We start from the raw sequence: 26,955 nt of genomic DNA, 5'->3' as shown, positions 1-26,955 counted from the left end.
AAAATCGAGCCCTTAGGCAATGACATCAGTGCTTGCAATTTTATCTGGCGATTCATGACGTTTGCTTAACACCTCGGCTCCTGGAATCATGTGATTACGTGAGAATCTCCACTTTCATTTAAAATGCAAGTAAGATTGTAGCCTTCATGACTGTGGAGAAAAGCTTGAAAACATGACCCCCTTAAAGGCTCAAAACCAAGAAGGGAAATACCCCTTCCCCAAGGGAAAAAAAACCCTATATATTAAAAATCTCATGGCTCTTTTGGGCCTAACTCATGGCTTTTGAATGCTTGGTCTTGGCGATGCTGGCTACATTTTCAAATCCTCTCTGCTAGCTCTGGGACCCAAACCAGTTTTTGAGGGGTTTTGGAGCCGGGCTTAGCAGCCCTATATTGAGGGAGCATCATTCAGGGAACCCCATGTCTGATTTGACTTCAAAGTGGGTAGGACATTCCTAAAGCAGCCCCGACCCAGCCTACCAAGTCTGGAATTTTGGGGAGGATTTTTAAGGGCCTGAGATGGAGGGGAAACGCTGTTTCAGCCTTAACGAGGGAGCGACGGAGCTTGTAGCTGTAGGTGAGAACTTCTTCCTGCGAACTCAGCGTGGGGTTGTGTTTAACGCGCTCTCGCTCTCTGTCTCCGCAGGTCCCCGTGTCTGTCGCTATGATGTCGCCTCAGATGATCACGCCACAGCAGATGCAGCAGATCCTGTCTCCTCCCCAGCTCCAAGCTCTGCTGCAGCAGCAGCAGGCGATCATGCTGCAACAGGTAGGACCAGCCTAGGCCTCCCTTCCTCCATGTACCCGATGAGGCCGGCTCACTGAGCTCTGCATCCTTATAAAAAAATAAAAATAATAAATAAATAATCCTTGCCCCATGCATGCAAATAGGGTCAGCGCTGGCCTGCACTCCACCCCATTCTCTCCAGTGACATTGGCCTCTGTGTAGGGTGAGGCTGGACCTAAAACAGTCATGCAAGCAGCCTGGCCCTTTCCCTCTCTACGGCTGTCTCCAGTCCCCCATCTTGCTTGCCCTAGGGAGCCCAACCACGTTGGCACCATGGAATGAGAAGAATTTTAATTTATCAATAATCCCACTGCAGCTGGATTCTGCTGCAGAGTCAAAATCCCTACAACAGCGTCTACATTAAAACCCGTTCAGGATTTGGTTTTCAGTGGGGAGAGGCCTGAGCCGAAGCCTGATGGGCGGGACCATTTGGATCTGGGGTCAGGCTTCGTGGCTCGCCCTTGTCTCTCTAGTGGGCCTCAAGCTTGACTCTGGACTCTCCCTGAGTTGGGGCAGGTGTTTGGATCCAGACCCAGACTTAGCAGCTCGGGTTCGTTCCTCGGAGTTGAGCTTTCTCTGCATTCCAGAACACACACACACACACACTGCAAAATGAGTGGAAAAAGAGGGGTGGAGGGAAAGAACTCCAAAACACAAGGACGTGGGTAAACATCTCCAGCTGGGGGGAAGGAGGGGGAGTACGAGAAATCCCACAAGCATCTTCCACACCCTTCTCTTGCCTTCTGTACCTGTTTACTCCAAACACGCTGATAAGGATTCAAGGTTGGCCCCAGGGAAAGAACAAAGGGTAAACACTAACCTGGGTGGAGTCCTTCTCAGAGCCTCTTTGGAGCCGGATAAAGAAACATGTTTGACTGCAAATTAAACAACCCAGGCCAGAATAGCTTGCATTCTCCACCAGAAGAAAACCAAACATCACACCTCTCACCTCTTGACCCAATGTTCTCGGAACCCTGTTCAACCAAGTTACAGAGACCTGGTTTTGATTGGCTTTCGGGTAAACAGCTTGGCTTTCCAAACCTGTTCCACAGACAGAAAAAGAAAAGTTGCTGCTGTCAATCCCTGAGCTGATAAAGGTTTCCCAGCATTCAGCAGAAGCCAAGGGTTTCCCGGCTTTGTGGATGCTTCTTTGTGGCTTTTATGGAAAACAAATCCATCGGGAACAGTTTATTTGGAGACGGGAGTGGGGGGAGGAGGGAATCTTAGAGCTGGAATTTACCTCTGCCTGAAAATCCAAAATATGGAACAAAAGCACCTTTTATCAGATGATCTTAAAGTGCATTACAAGCATTAATTAAGCTTCCTGTGTAGTTGTTGTTGTCCCCATTTTACAGATGGGTAAACTGAGCGGAAGTGGCTTTCTGGGGATAGAACCCACGTGTCCTGCCTCCTAGTCTCCTGCCCCAACTGCTGCTAGACCACCGCTCCTTCCCAAGTGAGAGCAGCCAGTCTAATCTGAAGGAAGAAGAGCAGTGTGCAATAGAAATAGTACTCAGAAAGGCGAGGAGTGCATTCTCGAGGCTTATACAAGCCAGAGGAAAGGGGGAAGAGACTTTCCTGTAGCACCCTCCCATCATCACCATAGTATTTCAGCCTCTCTGCCCCAACGCTAGCCATTATGAGTGAGTCACCTTTACTCATGGTGCTGTTTGTTCTGGGAACACGTCTCATTCTCCTTGATAGGCTGTTTTAATTTGACTGCTGCTGGGGCCTGCACGTCAATCTCAGCCACACCCTTTGGCAAAGCATCGTGTGGGGCTTGGGGGGGGGGGGCGGAGACGAGACTTCTGCTGGCTAGAGCAGAAGGTTGGGAGTCAGGACTTCTGGGTTCCATTCCCTACAGTATCACAAGCTCACAGAGAGACCTTGACTAAGTCAGTCCACCTCCTCACACCTCACTTCCCCCCTCTAAAACGCAGATCACTGATTGCTGATACCTACGATAATACTGAATTAACTACATGTTTGTCGCTGCACCTAGCAAAATGGGGCCCTGACCTGATTGAGGCTTCTAGGCCCTACCCTAATACAAATGATGATTAATAATAAGCGAGGCTTAATTAGTATATGTAAAGGGCTTTGAGAGCTTCAAGTGAAAGACACTTGAGAAGGAGTATTATTATTATTTATTATTTATTATTAATTGTGAATTTTAATTATCCCAGGGAGTCAAAATCTTGATTGTGGGTCTCATGTCTACCGGGGAGTTGGGCAAAGAGCATCAGACTGCCAGTGCTATCTTTAAATAGCTGAAACGTTCTTTCACCTGACTTAGGAGCTGGGTATTTAAGCAAACCAACAAACATCGTGAGCCTGGCAGTAACATGGCCAGAGTTGGCAGCCTTGTGCTAAGCCCAGTTTAAGAACCTAAGTGGTTAGGCCTGGGCAGGATCTTCCGGCTGCCTCCCTGACGTGTGCTGCTTTCTGCTCTCCCTCCCCTCAGCTGCAGGAATACTACAAGAAGCAACAGGAGCAGCTTCACCTGCAGCTATTGACACAGCAGCAAGCCGGAAAGCAGCAACCCAAAGAGGTGAGCTCGCCCATACAGGTTCGGGGCACAGACGCAGGCACAGATCGGAACTGCTGCAAGCCAAAGGGGGGGAGGGAAAAGGCGTGGCGTGTGTAAATCCTAGGGTAGCCCGCTGGCAGGCATGTCGGTGGAGGGGAGGGGCCCAGGGGATAGGGGCATATGGTTATGGAGTGGAGTGGATAAATGAGGTGCTATGGGGCTGGGAGGGTGGGGCAGCTGGACCTAAGCCACCTGGGACACCTTTTCTTGTGGTTACCCTATCATAAAATTCCACATCATACGCGTAACTCTGTAGCTCACAGTGCATCATTACTGGATGATGCATCTATAAAATATGCCTGGAGTGTGGGAGGTGATGAGGTCACTTGGGTGTGAGAGCAGCGGTGTCCATATGCCGTGTCCAACATAGGAACGTCTCTCCCTCGGGGAGCTCTCCGTACAGCCCGACCCACAGTCAATGTCGTGCCGGAGGCTTCTGTGCAAGTGGAATACGTTCAAGGGCCGTCAGCATTGTGCTTCCACCCCTTCATCCAGGAGGGATCTTTTCAAGAAGATGAGAGGAAAAATCTTTTCTTTTCCCCTCTCCCCCGTGAGTCCCTAAGAGCCAAGAGCTGAACCGCTGGAGTTGGCGACCATGAGCCATTTTCTCTGACTAATATTAGCTTGAGACAGAGAGGGAGAGTTGGAAAAACAAGGCACCAGGGAAAGGCTGAAATTCAGTGTGTTTGCGAGATGCCCCGTCCAACGGGACTCTTGAGCTGTGCCTGCACTTCACCTTGAGTGTTAGCAGCACTCGCGCGTCAGCCGTTACCCATGTGACGAGCACCACTGCACTCAGGCGAGGAGTTTGTGTGCGGCCAGGCCTCAGGAGGAACACTTGAGTGAAAGGTGCACTGAAGACCAGGGCCTGGATGGGGTGGAGGTGACATTTGGAGGATGTGACACCCTAGCCCGGGTTAAGACTGTAGTAGTAATAGAGTACTCTTGTATTTCTGGCCCCCGTGGAGGCGGAAAGTGCTGGGTATCTGGCATAGGAAGCCTGTTCTCCTGACATCCCCTGCCCAGTTTTGCAGTTTCGGATTAATGAGGCTCAGACACTGGGGAGCTAATTATTGAATCTCTTTGAGATTTCGTCCATGGCTAGTGACTGTCTCTCCATTTCCTATCTTCTTCTGCGTAGTGGTTTGGGTCCATGTGAAAGGGACCAGAAGCATGCAGTGGGTGAGGTCGCAGCAGCTATGGGTCCCCCTGATCTGGGACACAAGCTCCCACAGGAAACCACCTTTTCCAGCTCTTGTTGGAACTCTTCCTTGTCGGTTGGGTGGGTGGGACACGTGTTTTGTTCCTTGATTGTGGCTGCCCACTTAAGTAGCCTTGTTAAGGCTTATCTAGACAAGGGGGAATATGCACTGGTATTATCTACTACCTCTAATGTGCTGTAATGCAAAGGGAGGTAGTGTGGTCTAGTGAATAGGGCAGTGGATTGTGCCTGAAGTGACCTGGGTTCTATTCCTACTCTCTGCTTGCTGAGTGACCTTGGGTGAATCACTTCACCTCTCTCTCTCTCTCTCTCTCTCTCTCTTTCCCCACCTGTAAAATGAGCATAAGGCCTCCCTTTTGTATAGCGCTTGGAGATCTGCAGATGACAAACACAGTGTAAAAACTTGGTAGGTATTATTAATACAGGCACACTGCACTACTGAAAAATGGATCTTGCACTGGTGTGGTTAAAACCCAATAAGTTAGCAGGGTAAGTCGCATCCGTACAGCACATCTACACTGGGCATTTGCATCAATATTACAGTGCCATTGCAAAAACCAAACAAAATACCCAGTACAGACGACGCTTTGAACTTGTAATGTTTTGATGATAGATGTGGTTTCCACAGAGCATCTGCTGTTTCATCACCCACCTCTTGTGAGTACGGGTACGTCTAAACTGGAAGGGGAAAAGAAAAAAACCAGATCCACAGCAGTGAGTTTCAGAGCCCAGATCAGCTGACTTGGGCTATGGGGCTTGCATTACAGCTAAAAATAGCAGTGTAGACATTCCCACTTGGGCTGCAGCTCAGGCTCTGAGACCCGGCAAGAGGGTTGGTATCAGAGCCTGAGCTGGAACGTCTGCACTTCTATTTTTAGCCCCGTAGCCAAGTACCCCAAGCCAGAATTGGTTGACCCGGGCTCTGAAACTCTCTGCCCCGGGGAGTGGTGTGTTGGCAGTGTAGATGTACCCTAAGAGACAAAGGGCCCTTCAACACCCCCATATCCCTTCTCTCCTAAACTAGGTCATCCTTCCTAATTCTGGATCCCTGCTGTAATTGAGGTTCAGAAGGACCTGGACATTATTAACCAGGATTGTTAAGGAATATTGAGTCAATCTTTAACCAAAGGGTAAAACTGAATTGATCAAACCTCTGTGTAAATCTGGATATGAGAATATACATATATAAATATGTTTTTGTTCCGATAACTTTTGGAATGAATCAATTTTTATGGCTTTTTTTTTTTCCTTAAAACTCCCAGAGAACTTTTTCCCCAGTTTCTTTAAACTATTAAAAAATGGATTTCCAAAACTGACATTTTTCAATTTGTGAAATCAAGTTTTCATTTTTCAGTTTTTGGGGGAGGGGAAAACCTACCACATGACTTCAGCTGACCCATCGAAAATGGCATTCGGAAAAGAAAAACCTTAAATAACACTCAACCGTCAAATAACGGAAAATGAGATAAACATCAAAAACTGTAAATGAAATTTTTTTGCTGAGAAATGGAAAATATTGAGAAAATCAACATTTTTGCACACACAAAAAATTATTTTCAAAATCAGGCCATTTTGCAGGGAGAAGGGAAATCAAAAAATTTCCACCCGCTCTAAAACTACATCTTGGTTCTATCTGATAAGAAAGCATCTTAAGGTGATTGCAGGATAACTGTGTCACCAGGACCAGTAGGGTCCTGTGTGGGGATAAAAATCCGATTTGTCTTCATTCCTAGAATTCCCCTATCTATCTGGACTCACTCAACCTACCCCCATCTGGGGTGACGACAGACTTCAGTTGTCTCATTTACTCCAGTTGAGGAGTATGAATGAAGGTTTAATCCATTAAAAGGCCCCTTGTCTCTTCTAGCTTGACGACCCAGTCTCTAAGAGTGGAAGAAGTAGAAAGAGAACAATGGTTAGAGGTGTAAGAAGGTGTCCATGTTAACCTAGTTCCATTGGGCCAAAAGCATCCTCAGAATAATACCCATGGAGGCAATTGCCCTGTTGCCTTCTATGAAGAGGGCTCTTCACTGTGCATACTTGGTCACGCCAGGCACCACTGGCCTACGCAGTGCAATGGTATCCCCTGTAAGCGCTAACTCAATGAGAATGGGCAGAGGTCCAGGAAAAGCTGACCTGCCTCTCAGGAAGGTGTTTGGTGACAGCTGGCACGGAACCTGCTTTGGCCGTGATCTTGCTGGAGTTGAAAATTTAGAGCCACGTGCTCCTGTCTGATTGAAAACCTGCGGGGAAAGACTGATAGCCTGAGAAATCAGCTGGGCCCAAGGGCAGTGGAGTTGACACGTGGCTGTGCCGTCTAGTGTCCAACACCAGCCTAGATACAAACACCTGTAAGAGACCCAGTGTGGACACCTCACTGGTGAAGATGCAAAGCTTGTCTGCAATCACAAACCCCCACAGATGTGAGATGAAGCCCGCCCCACGCGTTACGTGCAGGTGGTTCTTGTATGCTCAGGAGTTCACTGAAGTGTGAATATTCTCCCCGCTCCGAGATGTCAGCCCATTGTGAGTTAGGCCTTGTCTACACTAGGAGGCTTTTGCCAGTATAGTGACACCGGTATAGCAATAATGGCATAACCCTCTACTGTTAGATCAGTATAAAAATGCTTAGGCTGGTATAGTTTGTCGATCTGTTGTGTCTGTGGGCTTTTACCAGCATAGCTAATCTAGTAACAAATCACACATAGCTATGCCAGGAACATCTGTAAGTATAGACGAGCCCTTACTTTTGGGGTAACTTCTCCTTGGCACTGTTTGGTTTCACATGCTAGGATCTGGCAAGTTGCTGGCTTAGTGCTGGTTTTCTGGAACCATCCGTTGAGTATTGCTACTCTGTTTATTCCTTATATTTCCATTAGTCCTGGTCTCTCATTTCATCTACAGTAGAACCTCAGAGTTCCGAACACCTCAGGAATGAAGGTTGTTCGTTACTCTGAAATGTTTGTAACTCTGAACAATCATAACGTTTTGTTCAGAGTTATTTCAAAAGTTTACAACTGAACATTGGCTTAATACAACTTTGAAACTTTACTATGCAGAAGAAAAATACTGCTTTCCCTTTATTTTTTTTAGGCAAAGTGGAGAATTAAGTTAGTGGTAGGGGTTTATGGTTTGTGCGTCCTATACAGCATTGGCATTCTATTCCAGAAGGCCACTTTGAAAGTCTTCTCAGAATGGCTGAATTGTTAAATGCGTATTCTGTGTGTCTGAGGTTTGTTTCTCTTTTTTTTTTAAAAAAAAAAAAATGAAATAATTTGTCTTTATGTAGTATGGAACAAGGTTTGTTCTGGACTGCTCCCACATTTCTGGGACTGGATGACAAGGGATGGATCACTCGATAAATTGCCCTGTTCCGTTCACTCTCTTTGAAACACCTGGCGCTGGTCGCTGGCGAAAGACAGGATACTGAGCTAGGTGGACCATTGGTCTGACCCAGCATGGCCATTCTTATTTTCTTATGTTATGTACAAGCCACATCTCTGTTGGCATCTGTGGGGAGTTTTTTGTTGGTCTCCTGCATAGGGGTTGCTTTTGCGCCATCTTTTGGTATGGCAAGGCCATGGGAATATATGCCCCATTCAGCAGCCCATCCCTGTTCAGCAAAGCACACACTTAACTTTGGGCATCTGCTCAAGTCCCCTTGACTTCAGCGAGACTTAGGGTATGTCTACATAGCCGACGCAGTGCTTTAACATGGCTGTGTAGTTGCGGCTCCAGCACTGTAATAAAACCAGCTCCGTGAGGGGAATTTCTGCCAGCACTGGGAGCAGAATTTTTTCAGTGGCTGTTTTTTCACCCCCCTGAGCGAAGACAGTTTCAGCGCTGTAAGTGGCAGTGTAGACAAGGCCTTAGAAGTGAAATGTGGTTGAGTGATTTACTGAATGAGGCTGTACTTAAGTGTGTGTCTAAATGCTTTGTAGAATTGAGGCCTTAGGGCCTGAGCCAGTGACTGATCAAATCAATGGAAAGACTCCCATTGACTTCAATAGACTTTGACTCAGGCCCTTAAAGGAGAACCATAGAAATGTAAGGCTGAAAGAGGTCATCTAGTCGATCCCCTTTATTGTTATAGCATTGACCTACAAGGTGGAGGGGTCAGACTTGATCCAAACTACGTCCTGGTGGCTGAAATATCCAGATATGCTCAAGAAACCCAAGAGGCTTAAATCTGCGTTTCCCAGAGCATCTTTTCCCATTGGCCACAGACATTATATTGCAGTGCCTCTACTGAGTTCTGGCAAAGGGCTCACCTAGGCATTTAACTCAGTTTAAAAAGCTGCTTATTGATTATTAATTAATGATCCAACAGGAATCGATGTCTTGTTGTTTTCTAAGGATTCCTTAAAATTAATACTGTTTTGGGGGGGGATTATTCAGTATATGCTAAGTAATCAAAGAGGTGCATGTGTATGGAAAAAGACTCTCCTAAACACCATGAAGCCTGCCTGCAAACGCAGCAAAGAGGTTTCCGAAGGGATCCCAATATGGAAAGGAGAGTTGCAGCAAGGAAAGGGCTCTGCACCAGTGCCCTGAGTGACCAACAAAAACAAGTTGGCTGGGAAAGGAAGAGCTTTGGAATTAAGGGCAAAGCGGATGTGTTAGGGATATTTTGAACTGGTCTGAGCACAAAGAATCGCAGCTTGGAAGTGGGCCTTGGGACCTGTTTCACGATCAATATACCACCTGGCAATGGTGCAGTTCACTCTTGTGCATAGGGCCAGCACCAGTCTGATGCCTCACTTAATATGGCAGGCACCTGTTGTCTTACAGCTGCGGAAGTTGTGCATAGGCCATGGGGCGGTCCCCTTCTGAATAGAGATCGATTTCACAAAGTGAATCAGGGTGGCGGCCATTAAAAAGTCACCATTTGCCAACAGGAAGCACTTGGTGGTAAACTGTGAACTGTAAACATTGTTTGCCAAAAGGAAGGGGGAATAAATGCATTATTACAAATACTGCCATGTAGTAGCTGTTGGCCGGTGCGGTCTCCTTCATGGCAACCATGGTAGTATTTAATTATGAACCCCACTACAATGTTTGTAAACTGAGCGGCTTCTTTCCCTTCAATTGAGTTCATGGATTAGTGTGGTGTGACTCTAAGTTATCGACTTGTCTTCGGGTGTCGGGGGATCAGCAGGTGGGCATCTCTTTCTGCCTGGGTCTTTGTATTGTGCAATGAGGTTCAGAACAGGTAGCAGCCTGCCATGCAGGAGAGTTTCAGATCTCTGCAGGCGGAAGAGTGGAACCAGAGCATAGTTGGAAACCTCCTGAGGAGTGGGGGAAGAACAGGAAAAGAGGAGGATGGAGGAGAGCGCAGGAAAGCATGTCGGGACTATATCCTATCCGGGCGGATGCAGTGATGTACCATATATATCTCTTCCAGAGGTCACTTGCAGTGACCTGAGGGATGGACCTTGGGAGTTCGAGATTTGAATACAGCAGAGTCTGCTGTCTCAATTTCCTTGTTTTGTACCAATGGGGTGAGAGCGAGCAGAGAGCGGTGGGTGAGTGCATGAGAGAGACCAGGTGTGCACACTGGAGGAAATCATGAGATGACCCTGTTGTCCAGCTGAGTCAGGAGTTGGGCTGGATTTTCCGCCTCTCGCATTGAAATAAGACTAAGGCGCCTCGTAATGCTGACCCTCCAAGCAAAGCTCTGAGTAGTTTTATTTTCATGGAGTGGGCAATTTACAGCATTAGTATCCTCGCCGTGTTCCTCTTCCACTTGGTAAGCGCAGGCAAAGCAGAAGTGATGTCCAGGCGGGTGTAATTTTCTTGCCACTGTCTTTTGACGCAAGGCTGCTCTAAACAGAGCCAGGGCAAGGGTAGACCCAGCAGTCCCTATTGTTACAAATTTGGTCCCTTTGTGCTTCCAAAGAACACGGGAGGGAGAGGGGGATTTTTTTTTTCTTTTTTAAACGGCGTCGCCTCTCCAGCAGTGGCCCCTGTGTAGTGGCTGATATTGTACAGCTTGGCGGGGTGGGGGGAGGCAGCGCACAGGGATTGGCTGGCAAGTAACCTAGGCGTCAGATTAATGAAGTGCTCCTGTCAGTCCAGAGTGTCACGCCGAAACTCCTCTTGATGTGCTCATAAATCAAAGTGACGGCGCCTGTTACCCCAGTAGCTGCACCCACTCAGCTGCGTCTAATGTAAACAGAGTGCAGACAAAATGCGTTAAGGAACTCGGACCCCGTTGCTGGGGAGGAGTACGGGGATCACGGGGGCGATGGGGAGGGACAGGATCCTGGATTGTTCCCTACTAGCCCCCCCCTTTCATCTCCCCACCCCCACAACACGAGAGAACGGAGCGCCCCAATGGGCGCTGGTGACTGGCAGAGTGCAGCTCAGGAATTACTTTCTTTGTGTTTGAGATTTTTATCGGTGGGCAGATAAGCTTCATACTTCATTGGTTCTATCAAGAGCGTGCCGCGGATGACCTCTGAAAGTGAAAGTGTCCAGAGAAACCCACAGACTATGGCAGCCGCACATCTTGCGGTGGGGGAGGGAAGGGCACAAGCGGCCAGGCAACACCAGAAGGAAACTTTATTTTCCCTGGCAGAATGTATTACCCGCTCCGTACTGCTGTAAGAGGGAGCTGGAGGGATGTGGCTTGCTGGAGGGCAAAAGGGTGGGGGTAGAGGGTATAGCTGGGTGTGGGGGGGCTATTTTTTTTTTTGGTTTGTCTTTTGCAGAATGTGCTATATATAACGTATTTGCAACTAACCCACCTGATTTTTGGGCAGGGGAGGAGGCTGGGCTATTAGAAACCCTACATAAGAACGGCCATACTGGGTCAGACCAAAGGCCCATGGAGCCCAGTATCGTGTCTTCCAAAAATGGCCGATGCCAGGTGCTTCAGAGGGCACAAACAAGTAATCATCGAGTGATAAAACCATCCAAGACTCATGAAGAGTTTTGGGGCACACGTGGCCCAAGCCCCAGCCAAAGCCCCCATGGGATTATTAATTTTGAATGACATTGAAGCCAGACAAAGCTGATGTGACTTTACACACACACGCGCACACACACACACACACACACCAAGCTCAGCAGTTTGATGGTTAAATTCGAACCTGGAACCGAGTGTGACTGGCCTAAAAATGGCCATGACCCCTCCCCTCCCAAAGGGCAAAGGTTAGTATTTATTCAGTGCAGCTGTGGTTTTTAGAGCAGGAGACTGGGAGGCAGGACTCCTGGGTTCCGTTCCCAGCTCGTTCCCCTGATCTCAGGCAAGTCGCTTCTCTGTGTGGCCGTCTGTAAAATGGGTGCGATCCTCCAGTGCCCCACACAGGACTGTAGAGTCGGAAGTACTTTGAGATCCCCTGCTGACAGGTGCCGCGGAGAGGTGGTCTCGCCCTGCTGATTTTGTGCGTTGAGTCTCTTGCCCATATACATGCCGGAGGCCCCTGGGAGGTGGTGCCACAGCTGCTGCTGCCCCCGCCAGGGTTCCTAGGACTCTGGAGCAGGTAGATGGAAAAGATAAAGAGCCCTATTGAGTTATGAGGTGAAAGTGATTTGCCCCGGGGATCCTAATGACTTAATCCGCTCCCAATTTCCTTCTGTTTTACAGCCTGGAAGTTGAGTGAATGAGGCAGTGTTCAGGTGGCCTGATGTAACAGGCAGGAACCTGTGCTTGCCGAAAGGCCCATGGGGAAGGGAGAAAGTAAACTCTGGCTGCCGTTGGTAACAAAGGCAAGGGCTGGGCTCCCCGCCCTCCCCTCCAGGCCTGTGTGTGTGCGTCTCACACCCCCGTAAAACTCTTCCCAACGCGAATGACTGTCTGGCAACCACTGAGCGCAACTTCTGCCTCCTTTGGGGCTTTCGGGGATCCGCTCTCCTCGTATCTTTTCCCCACCAAAGTGCTGTGAAGATAGTCTTCCCTGGTCTCCTGGCTAGGAGTCGTCTCACCCCCAGCATTCCTGGCCTTGCCTTGAAGTACGCGGGCTACCTTAGCGTGCGCTGTCTCCCAGGCACCCAGGAGTTAGAAAATGAAGGGTTTTTTTCTCCGAAAGGAGATCACTATAGTCTGTGCCTTTGTCACCAAGCGCAGGGAAGCCCCGAGACTTGGGGGATAAAGCCCTGTTGATTTCTCCTTCGGGAACCATCCTGGCCAGGAGATGTGCAAGACGGGGTCTCGTCCGTCTCTGACTCAGTGATTGAGAACCAACGATCTAAATATCCTACTATTCTTCAAGGAAACCCAAAAGCTCACCTTCCTTTGCAGATGCTAATGATTAACCCTCAGCCCAGCACTGAGGTGAGTCAACATCCTTATCCCAGTTGTAGATGGGGAAACTGAGGCACGGCAAAGTGAGTGACTTGACCAGTGAGAGACAGTGAGTACTGGTGACAGAGTCCAGGGCTTCTGGTTCCCAGCTATGCTGTTTAACCGCCCTCCTGCTTGCAGTCAGAAGCTTCCAGGTTTATCTCAGTTGTGTCCAAAATGATCCAAACCTCTTGCACCTACCTGGGAATTTTCCAGGAAGAGTCTTTTCTCCCAAGATTTACCACGTGTCTCAGCTCCTGGTTAGAAGCTCAGGGTTTAGTTCAGGTTTTGTGGGCAGAGGTTCAGTTTGGATCAGTTCTTCATGCTCAGTATGAGGCAGGGCCGGATGACTGTTTCACAATGGCTCTAAGCTGTGAATCCTCACCCAACCTTATTATAATTATAATTTATTATCAGTATTACCCCGGCGCTTAGGAGCCATAGCCATGGACTGGGGCACCGTTGCGCTAGGCGCTGTACAAACACAGAACAAAGGCGGTCGAAGCCCCCGAAGAGCTTACAACCTAAGTGAGAACATCGACTGTAAAAAGCTTTTTCCTCGGGCCAGACAACTTGGGGTGGGGGGGTGGGGAATTGCGAGGTATCTGTGTGTGGACTCAGGTTAGGGGCAGTGCTCGAGTGAACTGTGCAGTGAAGACCAGGCCTTGTGGATTTTTACTTCTCCAGGAGCTCCTCCCTGTCTTGGGTTAATGTGTATCTGAGGTGAGAGAAGATTTCTGGAGCAGCAACTGGAAGTTGCCCAACTTTCTCTGCCCTCAGAGAGGCAAAGCCTCCTTAACACCTGACATTGGCCCGCCTGTGTGCTGACAACAGGTCCAAGGAATCCAGAATTCGAAGGGTTACGGCAAAGCCCATGGCTGTGATGCGAGTGGGCAGGTACAGACAGACTCCCTCTCTCCCACCTTGCCACAGATCAGCGGCTGCCCTTTCCCTCCTCCCCTGTTCAAACCTCTCCCCCTCTAGTTACTTCTCCTCCGTTTCTTGTCACCTCCCCAGAGATGGCCCCAGCCTAGCAGGGTTATACCAGTTAGAGCCGTGGTTCTCAACCAGCACACCGCTGCAGCCCATGTGACATCCTCAGGGCCATACGGGTAGTATATATGTCGTGTGAATGCAGCCCATGTAAACACAGAGAGCTGCCTTTGTGGCCCACAATGGTAATAGGTTGAGAACCACTGAGTTAGTCAGCTGATAGGTGGGTGTCTTATCTGAGCAGTACAGTCTGTGGTCTTCCAGGCAGCTGCTTTACCTTTCTGTGTTGGTTTCTGCACCTGCGGGCTGGGAATTGGGGGCCTGGGTTCCTTCTCCGGGGTGTAAAATTAAAGGGGTGGGGGGACCAAAGACTGGCAATGCACGTGATTAGGGGCTTGGAACACTGCAACCTGAACAGCAGGTATAAAGCGTGTGCTTGCCCACCCTACAACGCAGCTGAATCTTGCCTTTGTTTTGTATTTGTGCAGTACCTAGCACCATGGGATCCTTGGCTGGGACAGGGGCGTCTAGGCACTGCTGCAATACAAATAATAGCATACAGTATTAACAGATGGGATAGAGAAGGGAGATCAGGAACCTCCACTTCCCCCGTCTCATCAGTCAAGAACACGGGAACGTTTGATGCAACTGTGAGGTGGCACCTTCAAAAATTGAGCAAAGGGAATACAATTACACACAGAGCCTGTGGAACTCATTGCCACAAGTTAGCCTGGAGGCCCGTGAGCTGAGCAAGATTCAAGAAGAGGTTAAACACTTGTATGAACAGCAAGGCTATCCAGAGTTACAACCGTAAATACTCAGAGGAGGGGGGAGAAATCAGTTTAGCAAGGAATACAAACGGTCCTGTTACAGGCCATAAGCCAACTGTTCGCCCCAGGAGATTAAGTGAACATTTCCTAGAGGCCAAGTTCTTATACGTTATCTTTTACGGCAGTGCGTAGGCACCAGCCAAGAAGGGGGCCCCATTGTGCCAGGTTCTGTACAAATTGTCCAACAACTACCTGACAGCAGGCTTGTGATGCTTAAATAACTAATTATTTGGTAAAAATAATTATTTCTCTGTAAAAGGGGGATGTTATTTACCCACCTTGGCCTCTTTCTAGCCTGGGAAACACCCCTGGTAACTGTGGTTGTAATATAGGGTTAATGATAACTTTGCCTTCTTCGCAGGAAGCTCAACGGGCTAATGTTTCTAAGGTGTGTGGAGAGCCTCAGCCAGCCACCGAATAGCAGTGCAAAGCAGCGGTAGTGTTTTTTATCCCCCTGTGTGATCCCAATGCACAGGCGTTGGAAATACTCATCGAACAGATGGAGCTGGAGCGCTCCGTGCTCTAAGCAAGCACACACTCTCTCTCCTCCCTCTTTTTTTTTTTTTTTTTCCTCTCTTCCTTCTCCTCCTCTTCCGATAGATCAAAGACTCTGTCTTGGCTACATGCTGACTGGCTACCGAGGACCAGCGATTTAGGACAAAGGTCTGTGCTGACCAGGCGTAGGGCTGATGCCGGGATCCGGCACTCCGTGCTGCTCAGCGGGGCCCTTATTCCCTGCAAGGCCTCGGTTGCAGTGTCGAAAATAATGTTTTGATTTTTTTTTCCTTTTGTCTCCTAGCAGCCATTAGGGAATAAACAGCTGGCGTTCCAACAGCAGCTACTGCAGATGCAACAGCTGCAGCAGCAGCACTTGTTAAACCTTCAGCGACAAGGGCTGGTCAGCCTTCAGCCGGGACAAGGCACCGTTCCCCTGCAGACCCTTCCACAAGGTAAAGCGCGTGGCAAACCTCCTCGCTCTTGTTCTGTCCTTTAAAGCCCGAGCCCTCCGCTCCAGTCGGCCTGGTGGGCGTTACCCATGCGTAGCAGCTACAAACGCAGCCTCTGAGCTCTTAGGCTTTTAGTAGCAACTGGGTGGTTTTCAATGCACTTTAGGCCTGCTTGAGTCAGTCTCTCTCCAGCACAATCATGGGCCATACAGGAGCGGTAACAGTGATTCATAGAATCAATAGCCGTAAAATTGCATAGGAGCAGTTGAGGTATATTCTGTAAGTTCAGGGCCCAATACTGCTGCCAATGAAGGAGGCGATGGGAGTTTTGCCTTTAACATCGGTGGGAACAGGATCAGGCCCTGAGTTTGCGTATGTGGTTCCTGTTGTTTAATGCCCTGGCTGATAGAGGTTCCTGTGCGGGGTTGGTGGTACAGGCAGACACTGGGAACGAGAGATGCGTGCCCAGAAGGCAGAGTTCTTATGCCTGGAGAATGAATGCCCTGTTTGCCTGTGGAGGGGTGGCCCATGTGGGTGAAGGGCAGAGGCCAGAGCAAGGCACGATTTTCTCCCAGATTCACTCAGGACTCTCCCAGGTTTGGGTCATGCACTGGAAACTCCTTCCAGCTCATTCCGAGAGCTTCGTGATCCTTTCGAAGCAAGCCTGGGGCCAGGGCCAAATGACTGTTTACAGCTGCCTGTTGAAAGTGTGCGGCTCCGGCAGGCAGGACAGAACGCCAGGTGAAACTGGGCCGTTTCCACTGAGCGGTGGGTTCATTGGACCCCGACACTCGGAACAAAACTTTGTGGGGGAGTCTGGCTGCCTCGTGTAGCAAAGCCTGAAAGAAAGGTTCCCTCGCATGCCTGCAAACCAGACCCACTGAATTTTCTGTGGCATTAGTCGAGGCAGCAAGAGGGAAGCTGTTGCTACCATGGCTAGATAGCGCTCAGGCCTTCAAGGCTGTCAGGCTGGTGTTCTTCACCCCCCTTCGATTAAACTAAAAGCTGCCCTTCGCTGGGTTCTTCTCAGCGCAGGTTACTGTTGGTCAGCGGTGGTTCTCTGGTCCATATCTTCACCCTTGTCTCCGTGCGTGTGTTTTCCTCCTCTCTCCCTTGACCCCGTCCGGCATGTAGCTGTGTGTCCCTCGGACCTGCAGCAGCTCTGGAAAGAGGTCACCGCTACCCAGCCTGTAGAAGACAGCATCAAGCAAGAGGGCCTCGACCTGACCACCAACACTTCAAACTCTACCTCGTTTTCGGCCGCCAAGGTCTCGCCTCCCATTTCCCACCACTCTCTCCCCAATGGACAGAGCGCCATGCTCACGCCAAGGAGGGACAGGTAGAACCAAGCTGGGCCAGCCTTTTATTTTGCCCTGTAGGTCTAAGAAAAGGCTAGATGGCTAATGGATCCATTGTTTGTTATTGGGAGTGGGGCCAGCATAGTCCAGTGGACTAGGAATTGAGGGAGCTGGGCTCTGTAGCTACGTAGGCAAGTCGCTTAACCTCTCTGCGTCTCAGCTTACCCGTCTGGAAAATGAGCTGTAATCACGTTCACCAGCCTCATAAGACTTGACTGATGCATTTGAGAGCCTTGGCTGAAAGGTGCGAGGAGATGTGTTAATATCTTGGGGTGGTCCTGGTCTGGAAGCTTCTTTGGAACTGCAGTAGCCAGCCTGTCGTGTGTAAGATCCCCAGTGTAACTGTTCATTCCTTCTCCTCCATCTTTCTCTCTCTCTCTCAGCAGCTCTTCTCATGAAGAGAACCCCGGCTCCCACCCTCTGTACGGACACGGAGAATGCAAGTGGCCTGGTTGCGAAACCCTCTGTGAGGACTTGGGACAGTTTGTCAAGTAGGTCGCTCCCCTACTGTGTCTCTCTGGGGCGGTCGTTTCATTCCTGGCTCCCCCAGGTTGTGCAGCCAGTGTGGTGGTTTGCAAGTTGCCCTGCGCTCAGGGGCCATCCAGACCCTACCCGTCGCTAGCACCCTGCACTTCAGTACTGCTTTGGGCAGAAGCGGGAGGGGGTGGTCCTTGCACCTGCACCTTGGGCCGAGGGCAGTAGAGGTAGGTCAGAAAAACCGTGACTTCCAACTGTCCGGGGTTAGGCGGAACTCATTGTCTCTTCAGAGGCTACAGGTGTGGCCTTAAAAAATTGACTTTTCCACAAGTGGCTAGTGATTTTTTTGGGCACCCAACTTAGCACCTTGCAGGGGTTTGATTTCCAGAGGACTCAGCACTGCCTGAAAGTCAGGCCCCTTTGAGGGGGAGGCGGGTCTCAGATTGAGCCCCCAAAATCACTCGTCACTTTTTGGAAACTCTGGGCCTTCGTGTCTCTGTGCCCAAGTTCCCCATCTGTACCGGGGGGTGCTAGCACTCCCTGTCTTGGAGTTGGAAACTCTTCAATTCAGCCAGTGGGTGGACTGTAGATTCAAGCGTAATAGCCAAATTGGGGGCCCACCCCATCCCATAACAAGGAGGTTTAGTCTGTACATTCAGGGGCATGTGAGAGGGATGGGGGGAGGGTATGCTAGAGGAGAAGAGACTGTAAGAGACCTAGAGAAATCACAGGACGTGGGTGGGGGGAGGGCAAGAGAAGACAAACGAGGAAAGTTAGCAGCTCACCCTCTGTAAGGGGGGAAGAGAGAGAGAGAGCGCGCAAGAGAGAAGAGAAAGAAACAGATGGCAGCGCGGCAGCCTGCTGACACCGCTTGTGGGCTCTGTCACTGACTGATTAACTCCGCTGTCTAAGAGCCCTCCGCTAGCGTCAGGGTCAAACAAATTGTTTTCACGCTTCGTCAGAGGTTTACTTAATTAGTTCATTTGCAATTAGATCTCTTTGTAGCCGGGATTTTTAGCAAAGACATCAGAAGAAACTGACGGGTTTTCTTTCCTTTTTTTTTTCCTTTCCCCCTCTCTGCACTGAAGGGAAAGTTGTGGGAGTTGGGGCAGAGATGCACTGTGCGTGTGTATGTCTATTTGTGTCTGAAAGACTTTTGTTTTACAAACAGCGCGTCAGCTGATCTCGCCAGCCATGTGCCTGTCTGCCTCCCCACTTTGTTCAGGGAGGGAGTACCGGAGGGTGGAACAGGTGCCAGCTGCAGTGAATACCAAGGCAGGCTCAGTTGGGGGGTAGGGAAGAGTGACCGCTGTGCATGTGGGGAGATGGGTTAAGAAGGGGAAAGCATCTTTATTCAAAGGAAAGAGCCAGGAGGAGAGGACAGGGGGCATTGTGCTATTGCAAGACGATGCCTTGCTGCAGCTAATGAAGTAAGGAAGGCAGAGGAGCCAGAGAGGGGTGCCACCTAGTGGTTAGAGCAAGGGGCTTGGTGACTCAGGACTCTGGGTTCAATTCCCTTCTCTGCCTCTGGCTTGCTGCCTGACCTTAGGTAAGATTTCGCCTCTGCACCTCAGTTTTCCCATCTGTACAATGGGTCTAATACTTAACTGACCTCACAAGTGGATTGCAAGCAGGGATGGGCCCAACCCACTAGCACTGAAACTAGATCAGAAGCTTAGCAGTGTTTGGATCGCTGGTTTTGGCTTGACTCATGTAGAGCGGGGCACCATCTGTGAAGTACCAGTCTGAATCCTGAGCTTCTCCAATGTTTTGGGTAGAGACAGTTGAAAGAGAGGGAAGAATTTTTGCCAAGATGTTTGTAAAAAAATTTTCTCCATTTTTAAATTTGAAATGTTTCAACCAGCTTGAATTCTGGGTGCATCTGAATCCACAGGGCCAATTTGTACCCACCTCTAGCAAAGAGTTAACCAAGTTATTGGGCTTCTTATACATGCTGGAGCAGTTTGAGGAACTCCACCCCTGGGCACAGGAAGGAAGAATGAAACTTTCTGACACTGAGATGAAAGAATGAAAGCACTTTCCAGATAAGACCCCCACCCCCACCCCCCGCCCCAATTTTACACTTTCCTCCTTCAGCAGAGAATGCCAAAACTCTTGACAGCTTATTCTTCGCAGAAGTACCCATGTCTTAGTCCCACCATGCAGAGGAGCAAGGAGTAAAGACCCCTAGTCCATCTCCAGCTAGATAGGTAGTAGTGATGAAAGAAACTCAAACATTGTGTCGGGTTAGTTCAGATGCAAGTCTGGAAGCTTGTCCCCAACATCTTGTTTTTGCAAGATAGGGCTGGAAATCTCCCATAAACAGGTTTTTCAGTGAGAATCCTGGTACCTCCTGCTGCTGATTGATGGGTAGATCCCATCTGGACAACTTCTCCCATGGTATCTCTGTATTTTGTCCCCAGTCCTGGTTGGAAGCCGAGTCACCAAAATGACCATCATTTGCACACCAGTAGTATGTTTGGTTCCATCATGGATAGAGGCATTGCCTTTACACCTAGGAGCGTACAACCTAAATCAGACATAGACAGTCCAGGGCCAGATTTTCTAACAAGTTAGGCATGCATTGTGTGCTCGCAATTCACGACTAATTTGCTTGCATGGTTACTATGGTTGCACTCGCAAATGTCACTGGCACATACAATTACCTGATTTGTGTGTCTGGTAATTACACCTGTAAATTAGACGTGCATTTTGCCATGAGACTACACACCTCACTGATGTGAAAATCTAGCCCATAATGCGACATGGGCCCATAGAGCCCCTGTTGAACCACCTTTTCCAAATCTGTGTATCTTGGAAAGTGGAGAGGGTTCAACCATCCAAACCCGCATGGTGGATTATTGTAGCAAGACTTCCTGGAAGAAGTGAGTTTTAAATGGCTTTGAAGACAGGGAGGTTGCTTGGCACAGCATGCGGGAAGTTCCAAACAGAAGGGATGGTGCGGAAGTCAAGAGAAATGAAATACCGTTAGCTGCACATACATACGATCCTTGAGGAGATTTACGGTGGCTTCTGAGGGAAAATCACCTGCTGGTTAGAACACAGCACTTGGGAGCCTGACTTCGTTTTTATAACGTACCCGGGGTTGTGATGGAGAATCCATCACTGGCAATTTCCAAACCAAAACTGGCTATTTTCCTAAAACATCTGCTGGGTTAAGTCAGGGAAGTTGTATAACACAGGCCATACAGATCAGACTAGGTGATCACAATGGTCTCTTCTGGCTTTATAGCCTATAAAACTATATTCCTGGCGCTGCCGTGGACTCTCCCATGTGAGCCCAAGCAGCTACTTCCCCTCCCTGTGCCTCAGTTTCCCTGATACCTACTTCCTGGGGATGGAGAGTGGAAACTAAATTAATTCATGTCTGTAAAGGCTTTGGAGGACTCTAATAATAATATTTAGCTCTTACGAAGCGTTTTCATCTCTGGCTCTTACAACACAGGTCAGTATCATTGCGCTGATTTACAGAAACTGGTGCACGGAGAGATGCAGGGATTTGCCCAAGGTTACGCAGCAAGTCAGTGGCAGACCTGGGAATAGAAACCATGTCTCGAGACCTGGTGTAGTGTCCTGTCCATTGGGCCACACCGCCCTAGATGGAAAGCAGTGTGGAGGGGGGTCAAATGCTAATTTGGTGAAGATCAGTGTGAGGCCAGGTGACTTATTTATTTCTGATCTGATTGACCTGCCCCTAAAGAGACTTTTTAAAGTCATGGAATGATAAAGGAGATGCCAAACATCCCCCATGTAAAGTAAAATCCCAGACACTGGAGAGGAGGGTTTTCCCCTCACTTGCCCTCTTGAGTCACATTACAGCAGCAGGACAATTACACTGCGATTTGGCACTCGGGTGACTGTGGGCCAGATCCTCAGCTGGTACCAGTAAGCCCATTGAGCTAGGCTGGCTTGACACCATCTAAGGATCCCGCCCCGTTTGTACCGTGTGTGATGGGAGCAGAGGGAAGATCCAGACCAGGTGGAAGGGCAAGAGTAAGGGATGGAACTGACTGAGCAGGGGGACTGGAGAGAGAGAGATCAAAGGGGGACGAATGGGGAGAGTTCAGCATAGCGTGACTGGGGAGCATGGGACACGCGGACTCTAGCTTGGATATTGCTCTCGGCAGGTCAGCAGCAGCTGCCCCTGGCCCAGGGAGCTCGGTTTCCCGACACCGCAGCATCCAGGAACAAAGGCTCTCTGCTGTTTTGTTGCATGGCTCTGGTTGACATTAGAGGGAGAAGTTTGATAGCAGGGATCTGTCAAGCGGCACGGCTCGAGGTGATGGGAAAAGAGGGGGCCGCAGAGCTCAGAAAAAGGGGAGAGGGGACACCGATGGCAGGCCGCTGACAGTGCGGAGCGCTCGCCGCACGAGGCTCGGGAGGCTCGCGCTCTGTGCTTGTTTAGTTAGCGGGACTGACGGGGATCCGCCCGTTGTGTTTCTTTCCCAAATCCCCTCACCTGTGGCTGAGTCTGAAACGAGGGTTCCCCCCGTTTGCAAGACCTAGGGCTGCTTTAGACAGCACCATCGGGGCAGGTGTATTTAAAACATCAAAACCTAATGCAGCCCTAATGTTTTCTTGCACCTTGAATTCACCCTGGCGGAGAATTATCCCCGCTCGTTCGGCACTCACCAGCGCCCTGAGCGAGCTTTCCTCGTGTGCCGCAGTTGCAGGGAGAGGCAGGACTTGTGCTGCATTGTCAAGCTCAGAAGGCCATGCTTTGAGCGCCCGTGGTTTAGCGAGATGGGGCCTGGAGGGGAGACGGCACAGAGCTGTGTGGGGCAGGATTGATTCCTGGCTGGAGGGCGATGCTAGTCTGAGAGGCAGGGAAGGGCAAGGCATCCCCCTATTCCAGCGAGAGTCCACAGCCCGGCACCTCTCACTGAGCTATCTCCACTCTCCCTGGGTTCCAGACCTGGGGATTTCTCTGTCTGTCCTGACATCCCGGTCCATGCTTGTGGCTGGGACCTCCATGTGGTTGAGCGAGCAGAGTTCCTCGCAGGCAGGGAGCACTCAACCTGGAATCATGACTAAGACTGGTGCCGTATGTTCTTCCGTGAAAGTGAGCACGGGCCATTTTGAGGTCGTGCACGTGTCCCAGCAAGGCCCTAACTTTGTAAGGAGAAGGCTCCGCTGCCGAAGGTGGCCATGAGGTTATTGTTTTGATTGCAGAGAGAGGAAGGGGAGGGCCTTGTGGGTAAGGTATGGGACCCTGGGTTCTAGTCCCAGCTCTGCCGCTGACCTGGCTCCGTCCCCTCCTTGGTCTCTGTTTCCCCATCTGTAAAATGGAGCTGGTCATATTTACCTGCCTGGGGGAGGGCGTTTGAAAGGCTTCATGCATGAATGTTTGTGAGGCACTGAGAGTCTAGGATGCGGAGCACCTCATAAATGCCACCTCCTGCCTTTGGGGAGTCTCTCATGGGATGCAAATGAATCCCCACGATGCTGCCTGTGTCTGCCTGGAAACCTGCTCCTTGGGTGCTGTCAGTCTTACCAGCTACATCCTGGAAATGGGATTTTCCAGCTGAGCTTAAGGAGCCAACTGTTGTACCGTACTCTCACCTCCCCCGGGGCTTGGCTTGCAGGCTCACCCTCCACAGGTACCAGCTGTTTGTTTTGTATTTCAATGGACTCCCTGTGGCAAACTACAGCTGAGGCGATCCAAGTGCTGTTGGGGAAGGGGCTGAGAGACTGTGTAGTCCAGGGGATAGGGCACTGGCCTGGGAGGTAGAAGACCTGCTCTTCTCGGCTCTGCCAGTGACCTGCTGCGTGACCTTGGCCAAGTCACGTTGCCGCTCTGTGGCTCAGTTTCCCCTCCCATGCTTTGTCTTATCTGTTTAAATTGCAAACTCATCAGGGCAGGGATTGCCATGTAATGTAACTAGCAGATTGGGGCCTCCATTGCTCCTGTAATAGAGATAAGAGGTGCTTGCAGGCCATAGGTAGGTGCGGACATGGGCCGGTAGGAGGCGCTGTGTTTCATGGTGGGTTCTGGAAACTGTCAATCTAAAATCCGTCCTTCTCTGTCTAGACACCTCAATACGGAACACGCACTTGATGACCGAAGCACGGCCCAGTGTCGAGTTCAAATGCAAGTGGTGCAGCAGCTGGAAATACAGGTAGGTGCAAACCAAAGAGACTTGAAGGGTGGTGTGGAGTCAAACTCTTTACTTGCCCTGCGTATAAGTGGCAGAATTAAGCTGCTCTCCATCGGGAGGGAATAGCTGGGTCTAGGGTGACCAGATGTCCTGATTTTATAGGGACAGTCTCAATATTTGGGGTTGTGACTTAGAGAGCCAGGAAACGTGATGTTTGACAAATTATTGTCAGACCTCCTAGATCTGCTCACCTGGGCCTTAGCTACAACAATGTGCAATCTTATATAGGCAGAAAAATAGTTGCCAGTTGCACCTGCAAATTAGGTGCACATTTTGCCATGCAGTCACCCATCTATCTTAAGGATAAGGGGTCCTGTCCCAAACCCAAGTGCGGGTGGGTGGGCAACCAACCACTCAAACCGTGGTAGATCACACATTCATGTACATATGAAACAACACATTGAATGGCTAGATCAAAAAAGAGAGACTACCGTTGTAACCAACGTAAGAAATGGAGGCTGGGTATTTCAAGGGGAAATTCAGTGGAAGATGGGCACCTGATTTCTGCAGGCTCCTCTGAAAATTTCAGCCAGAACGCCGCATGTACTGTGCATTTGCTTCCATAGCATGTGGGGGTTTGACACTGGCACAGTGTAACCAGTGTGTTGTGTGTGTTTTTTGTGTTGCTATCTATGGCACCATGTGTACATGAATGTTGTGTAATGATTGCAACCCATGGGACGTGCAATATTCTGTAGCCAACTCTAGAGCCAAATCCTAGTCCTCCTGAAGCCAGGAGAGCTGGTGTATGCTCAGCACTTCCAAATATCAGGCCGTGTATTATGTGCCCGAATACAGACTTCGGAACTCACCGTCAGGCCCCTGTTTTTGGAAATCTTGCCCTTGATTTATCCTGTGCATTTCATACGAGCTGTCTCCCCCCCATGTAATTAGTTAACAAAAGAGGGCGATTCAGAAGAAATTTAGGCTTTCCGCTGAGGTTTGCGAAGTGATAGAGATTCAAGGCAAGAGAGAGCCAGGGTGGCTGTTGAGAGCGGCAGCTGCAGAAGGCTCTCGCTAGCGCAGGCAAGCTTGGGTAAAGGGACAGAGTGGTGCCACCTGGGTGAGAGGAGGAGATAATCTATGAGCACTGCCCATGCTGAGTATTTTAATGACGGACATACGGCATATAGGCGACTGTCTCCACATCTCTCGCGCACGTGCTGAATGCAAAGATGCCTGGTGCGTGTGACCGTGCGTAGGAACTGTAGTGCCGTGTGACACGTGTGTATCCATTGCACGGGGAGGAGGGTGCACGCACGTTGTCTTTTTATTTACAGTTCCTCCCATGGACTTCTCTGCCTGCCCTTTCCTGGGAAATACCAGCCCTGGAGCTTGTGTGACTGATTCCGGGGGTACTCTTGTTATCCAGGTTCCCTTGGCTGCTAGATCACACGTGTGCTGGGGCGTGGGGGGAGGAGGTGGCAGAGGAGGCTGTGCTCGAGGGGGGGCCAGCTGGTGTAATGCAGAGTGCTGGCAGCCTCTGGCAGGAGTTAAAGCAAGGTAGGATGAAGCTGATGGCGGGGAGGGGACGAGGGAGGGAAAGGGGTGGACATTTAAAAAAAATTAGAGAAAAAAACTCCCAGGAGCCCTGGTTGGAAAGTGAAGTTGAGATTCTAAAGCCGCCTGAGTCAAACCGTGTGATTCCATCCTGTTCCCAAATGCTCACTAAAGCAAGAGGTTGAAAGCAATTACTGGAACTTAGAGGTGGGGGGGGGAACCTGAAGGGATAGCAGAAAGCTCTGTGCGCGAAGAGGAGAAGCTGCCACCAGAGCTACCAATTATAAAGTTTTCAGCGCGGAGCTCCCGCTGTGTCGGTGGAGAGAGTGTCTGCATCAGGAGGGGAGATCTGTCAGCTCTAATGAGAGCCATGACAGAGCGAGAGCGTCGCAGCCGCTCAAACTTCCAGCCAACTCTACTCCGGCTGCTGCTTTTAACTCCCTCCTCGCCTGGCTTCCTGCTCCACTCCCAGCGAAGGAGCCGCATCCGCAGGGGCGGGGGCCAGCGGGAGGAGGGAGGCAGCCTCTTTGGGTGTCTCCTGGATTGCAAGCGGGGCCCAAAGTTTGAGGGGATGAGGCGGAAAGGGAAGGTGACACGAAGAGAGATGGTGTCAGGTCCCATTGCCTCTCCACCGCTCAAAATCTCTCCTGGTGCCACAACGAATATTTCACCCTTCCCCGCACTCTGAGAAACAAACACACACAATTAAAGCAATGTTGCACAAGTGGGCGGATGGGTGGGTGGGTGGGTAAGGGAAAATGGGAAGGAGTGTGGTGAGGGGGTATAGAGAGGTAGGATCTGATGCACCGACAGTGGGCAGGGGAAATACAGGCTCACTGGTAAGGAACAGAGGGGGTGGACAGGAGAGGCTGATGATGGGAAGGAGAGAGCGAGAAGATGAATGGGGAGAAGTGGACCAGGTCCTCCGATGGAGGAGGGAGGAATGAATACAGAGCAGAGTGACAGCCACCTGGGAAGCATAGAGAGACGGCACCAGAGAACAGAGGAGTGGGAGAAGGGAAGGAGATTGGGGGGTGGGAGGAGATGGTGGATGGATGGGAGAAGGGAGGTGTGGATGGATCTACATCTATAGAGGCATGGAATTATTCTGTTTTGCAATAGATTTTTCATCCCAGCACATAGAGCAATGCCTGTACAGCCAGAGGCGTGGGCATGGCAGGCAGACACCCCAGCAGCCGTCAGCACACGTCCAGGTCTTCCTCCCCAGTAGGAAAAGGCAGCTCTTTAGCGGGCCAGAGAAGCAATCCCATGGACAAAAGCACGGCTTTCAGGAACGTTCAATGTTACTGGGAAGATGCTAGCAGGGGGGTTAGACCACAGCACCGGCAGCCTCTCACCACGGGACAGGAAGGAAGGCCCGGGGACAGAAGAGAATAACCCTGGTCTGTCACATAGCGGCACTCAGAGAACGTTGGCCAGACAGTGCCAGGCACATGGGGGGCCAAGCAAGGGATGAGAGAGGAGCTTAAGGAAGCTTGCAGCAGAAGCGCGTTTCAGCGAGCACTCCCTGGGAAGCTGGGTGCTAGACAGCCCTGGGAGTTACCCTGCAGCAACAAGTAACCTCTTCCCTCCTGCTTCGCCCCACAGCTGGCGAAAGAAAGCGAGCGTCTCCAGGCAATGATGGCCCACCTCCATATGAGACCTTCGGAGCCGAAGCCTTTCAGTCAACCTGTAAGCACCAGCCTGCCTTCCCCATCTGCCGCTCATCCCCTCGAGTTTCCTCCTTCTCGGTGCCTCCATCCTTGTCCTATCTGTCCGCCCATCC

General features: G+C 50.2%; 1 protein-coding gene across 4 annotated transcripts in view; it reads left to right on the top strand.

Moving 5' to 3' along the window:
* The window catches only part of LOC113407097 (forkhead box protein P4-like), a 131,324-nt gene that overhangs the window by 83,552 nt on the left and 20,817 nt on the right, over positions 1–26,955 (top strand). The window contains exons 4-10 of one of the 4 annotated variants that reach the window (XM_026655139.1): positions 646–768; positions 3,251–3,337; positions 15,511–15,658; positions 16,790–16,994; positions 17,400–17,504; positions 23,543–23,630; positions 26,778–26,861. In XM_026655139.1, coding sequence (XP_026510924.1) covers positions 646–768; positions 3,251–3,337; positions 15,511–15,658; positions 16,790–16,994; positions 17,400–17,504; positions 23,543–23,630; positions 26,778–26,861 — 840 coding nt within the window. Of the gene's footprint in view, positions 1–645; positions 769–3,250; positions 3,338–15,507; positions 15,659–16,789; positions 16,995–17,396; positions 17,505–23,542; positions 23,631–26,777; positions 26,862–26,955 lie in introns of all 4 variants that reach the window. The other 3 variants (XM_026655138.1, XM_026655137.1, XM_026655136.1) reach the window with 3 other exon arrangements.

This window comes from Terrapene carolina, unplaced genomic scaffold (assembly GCF_002925995.2).
Source record: "Terrapene carolina triunguis isolate 2854851 unplaced genomic scaffold, T_m_triunguis-2.0 Scaffold198, whole genome shotgun sequence".
NCBI classification, from domain to species: domain Eukaryota; kingdom Metazoa; phylum Chordata; order Testudines; family Emydidae; genus Terrapene; species Terrapene triunguis.
This window is presented reverse-complemented; position numbering and strand designations above follow the sequence as displayed.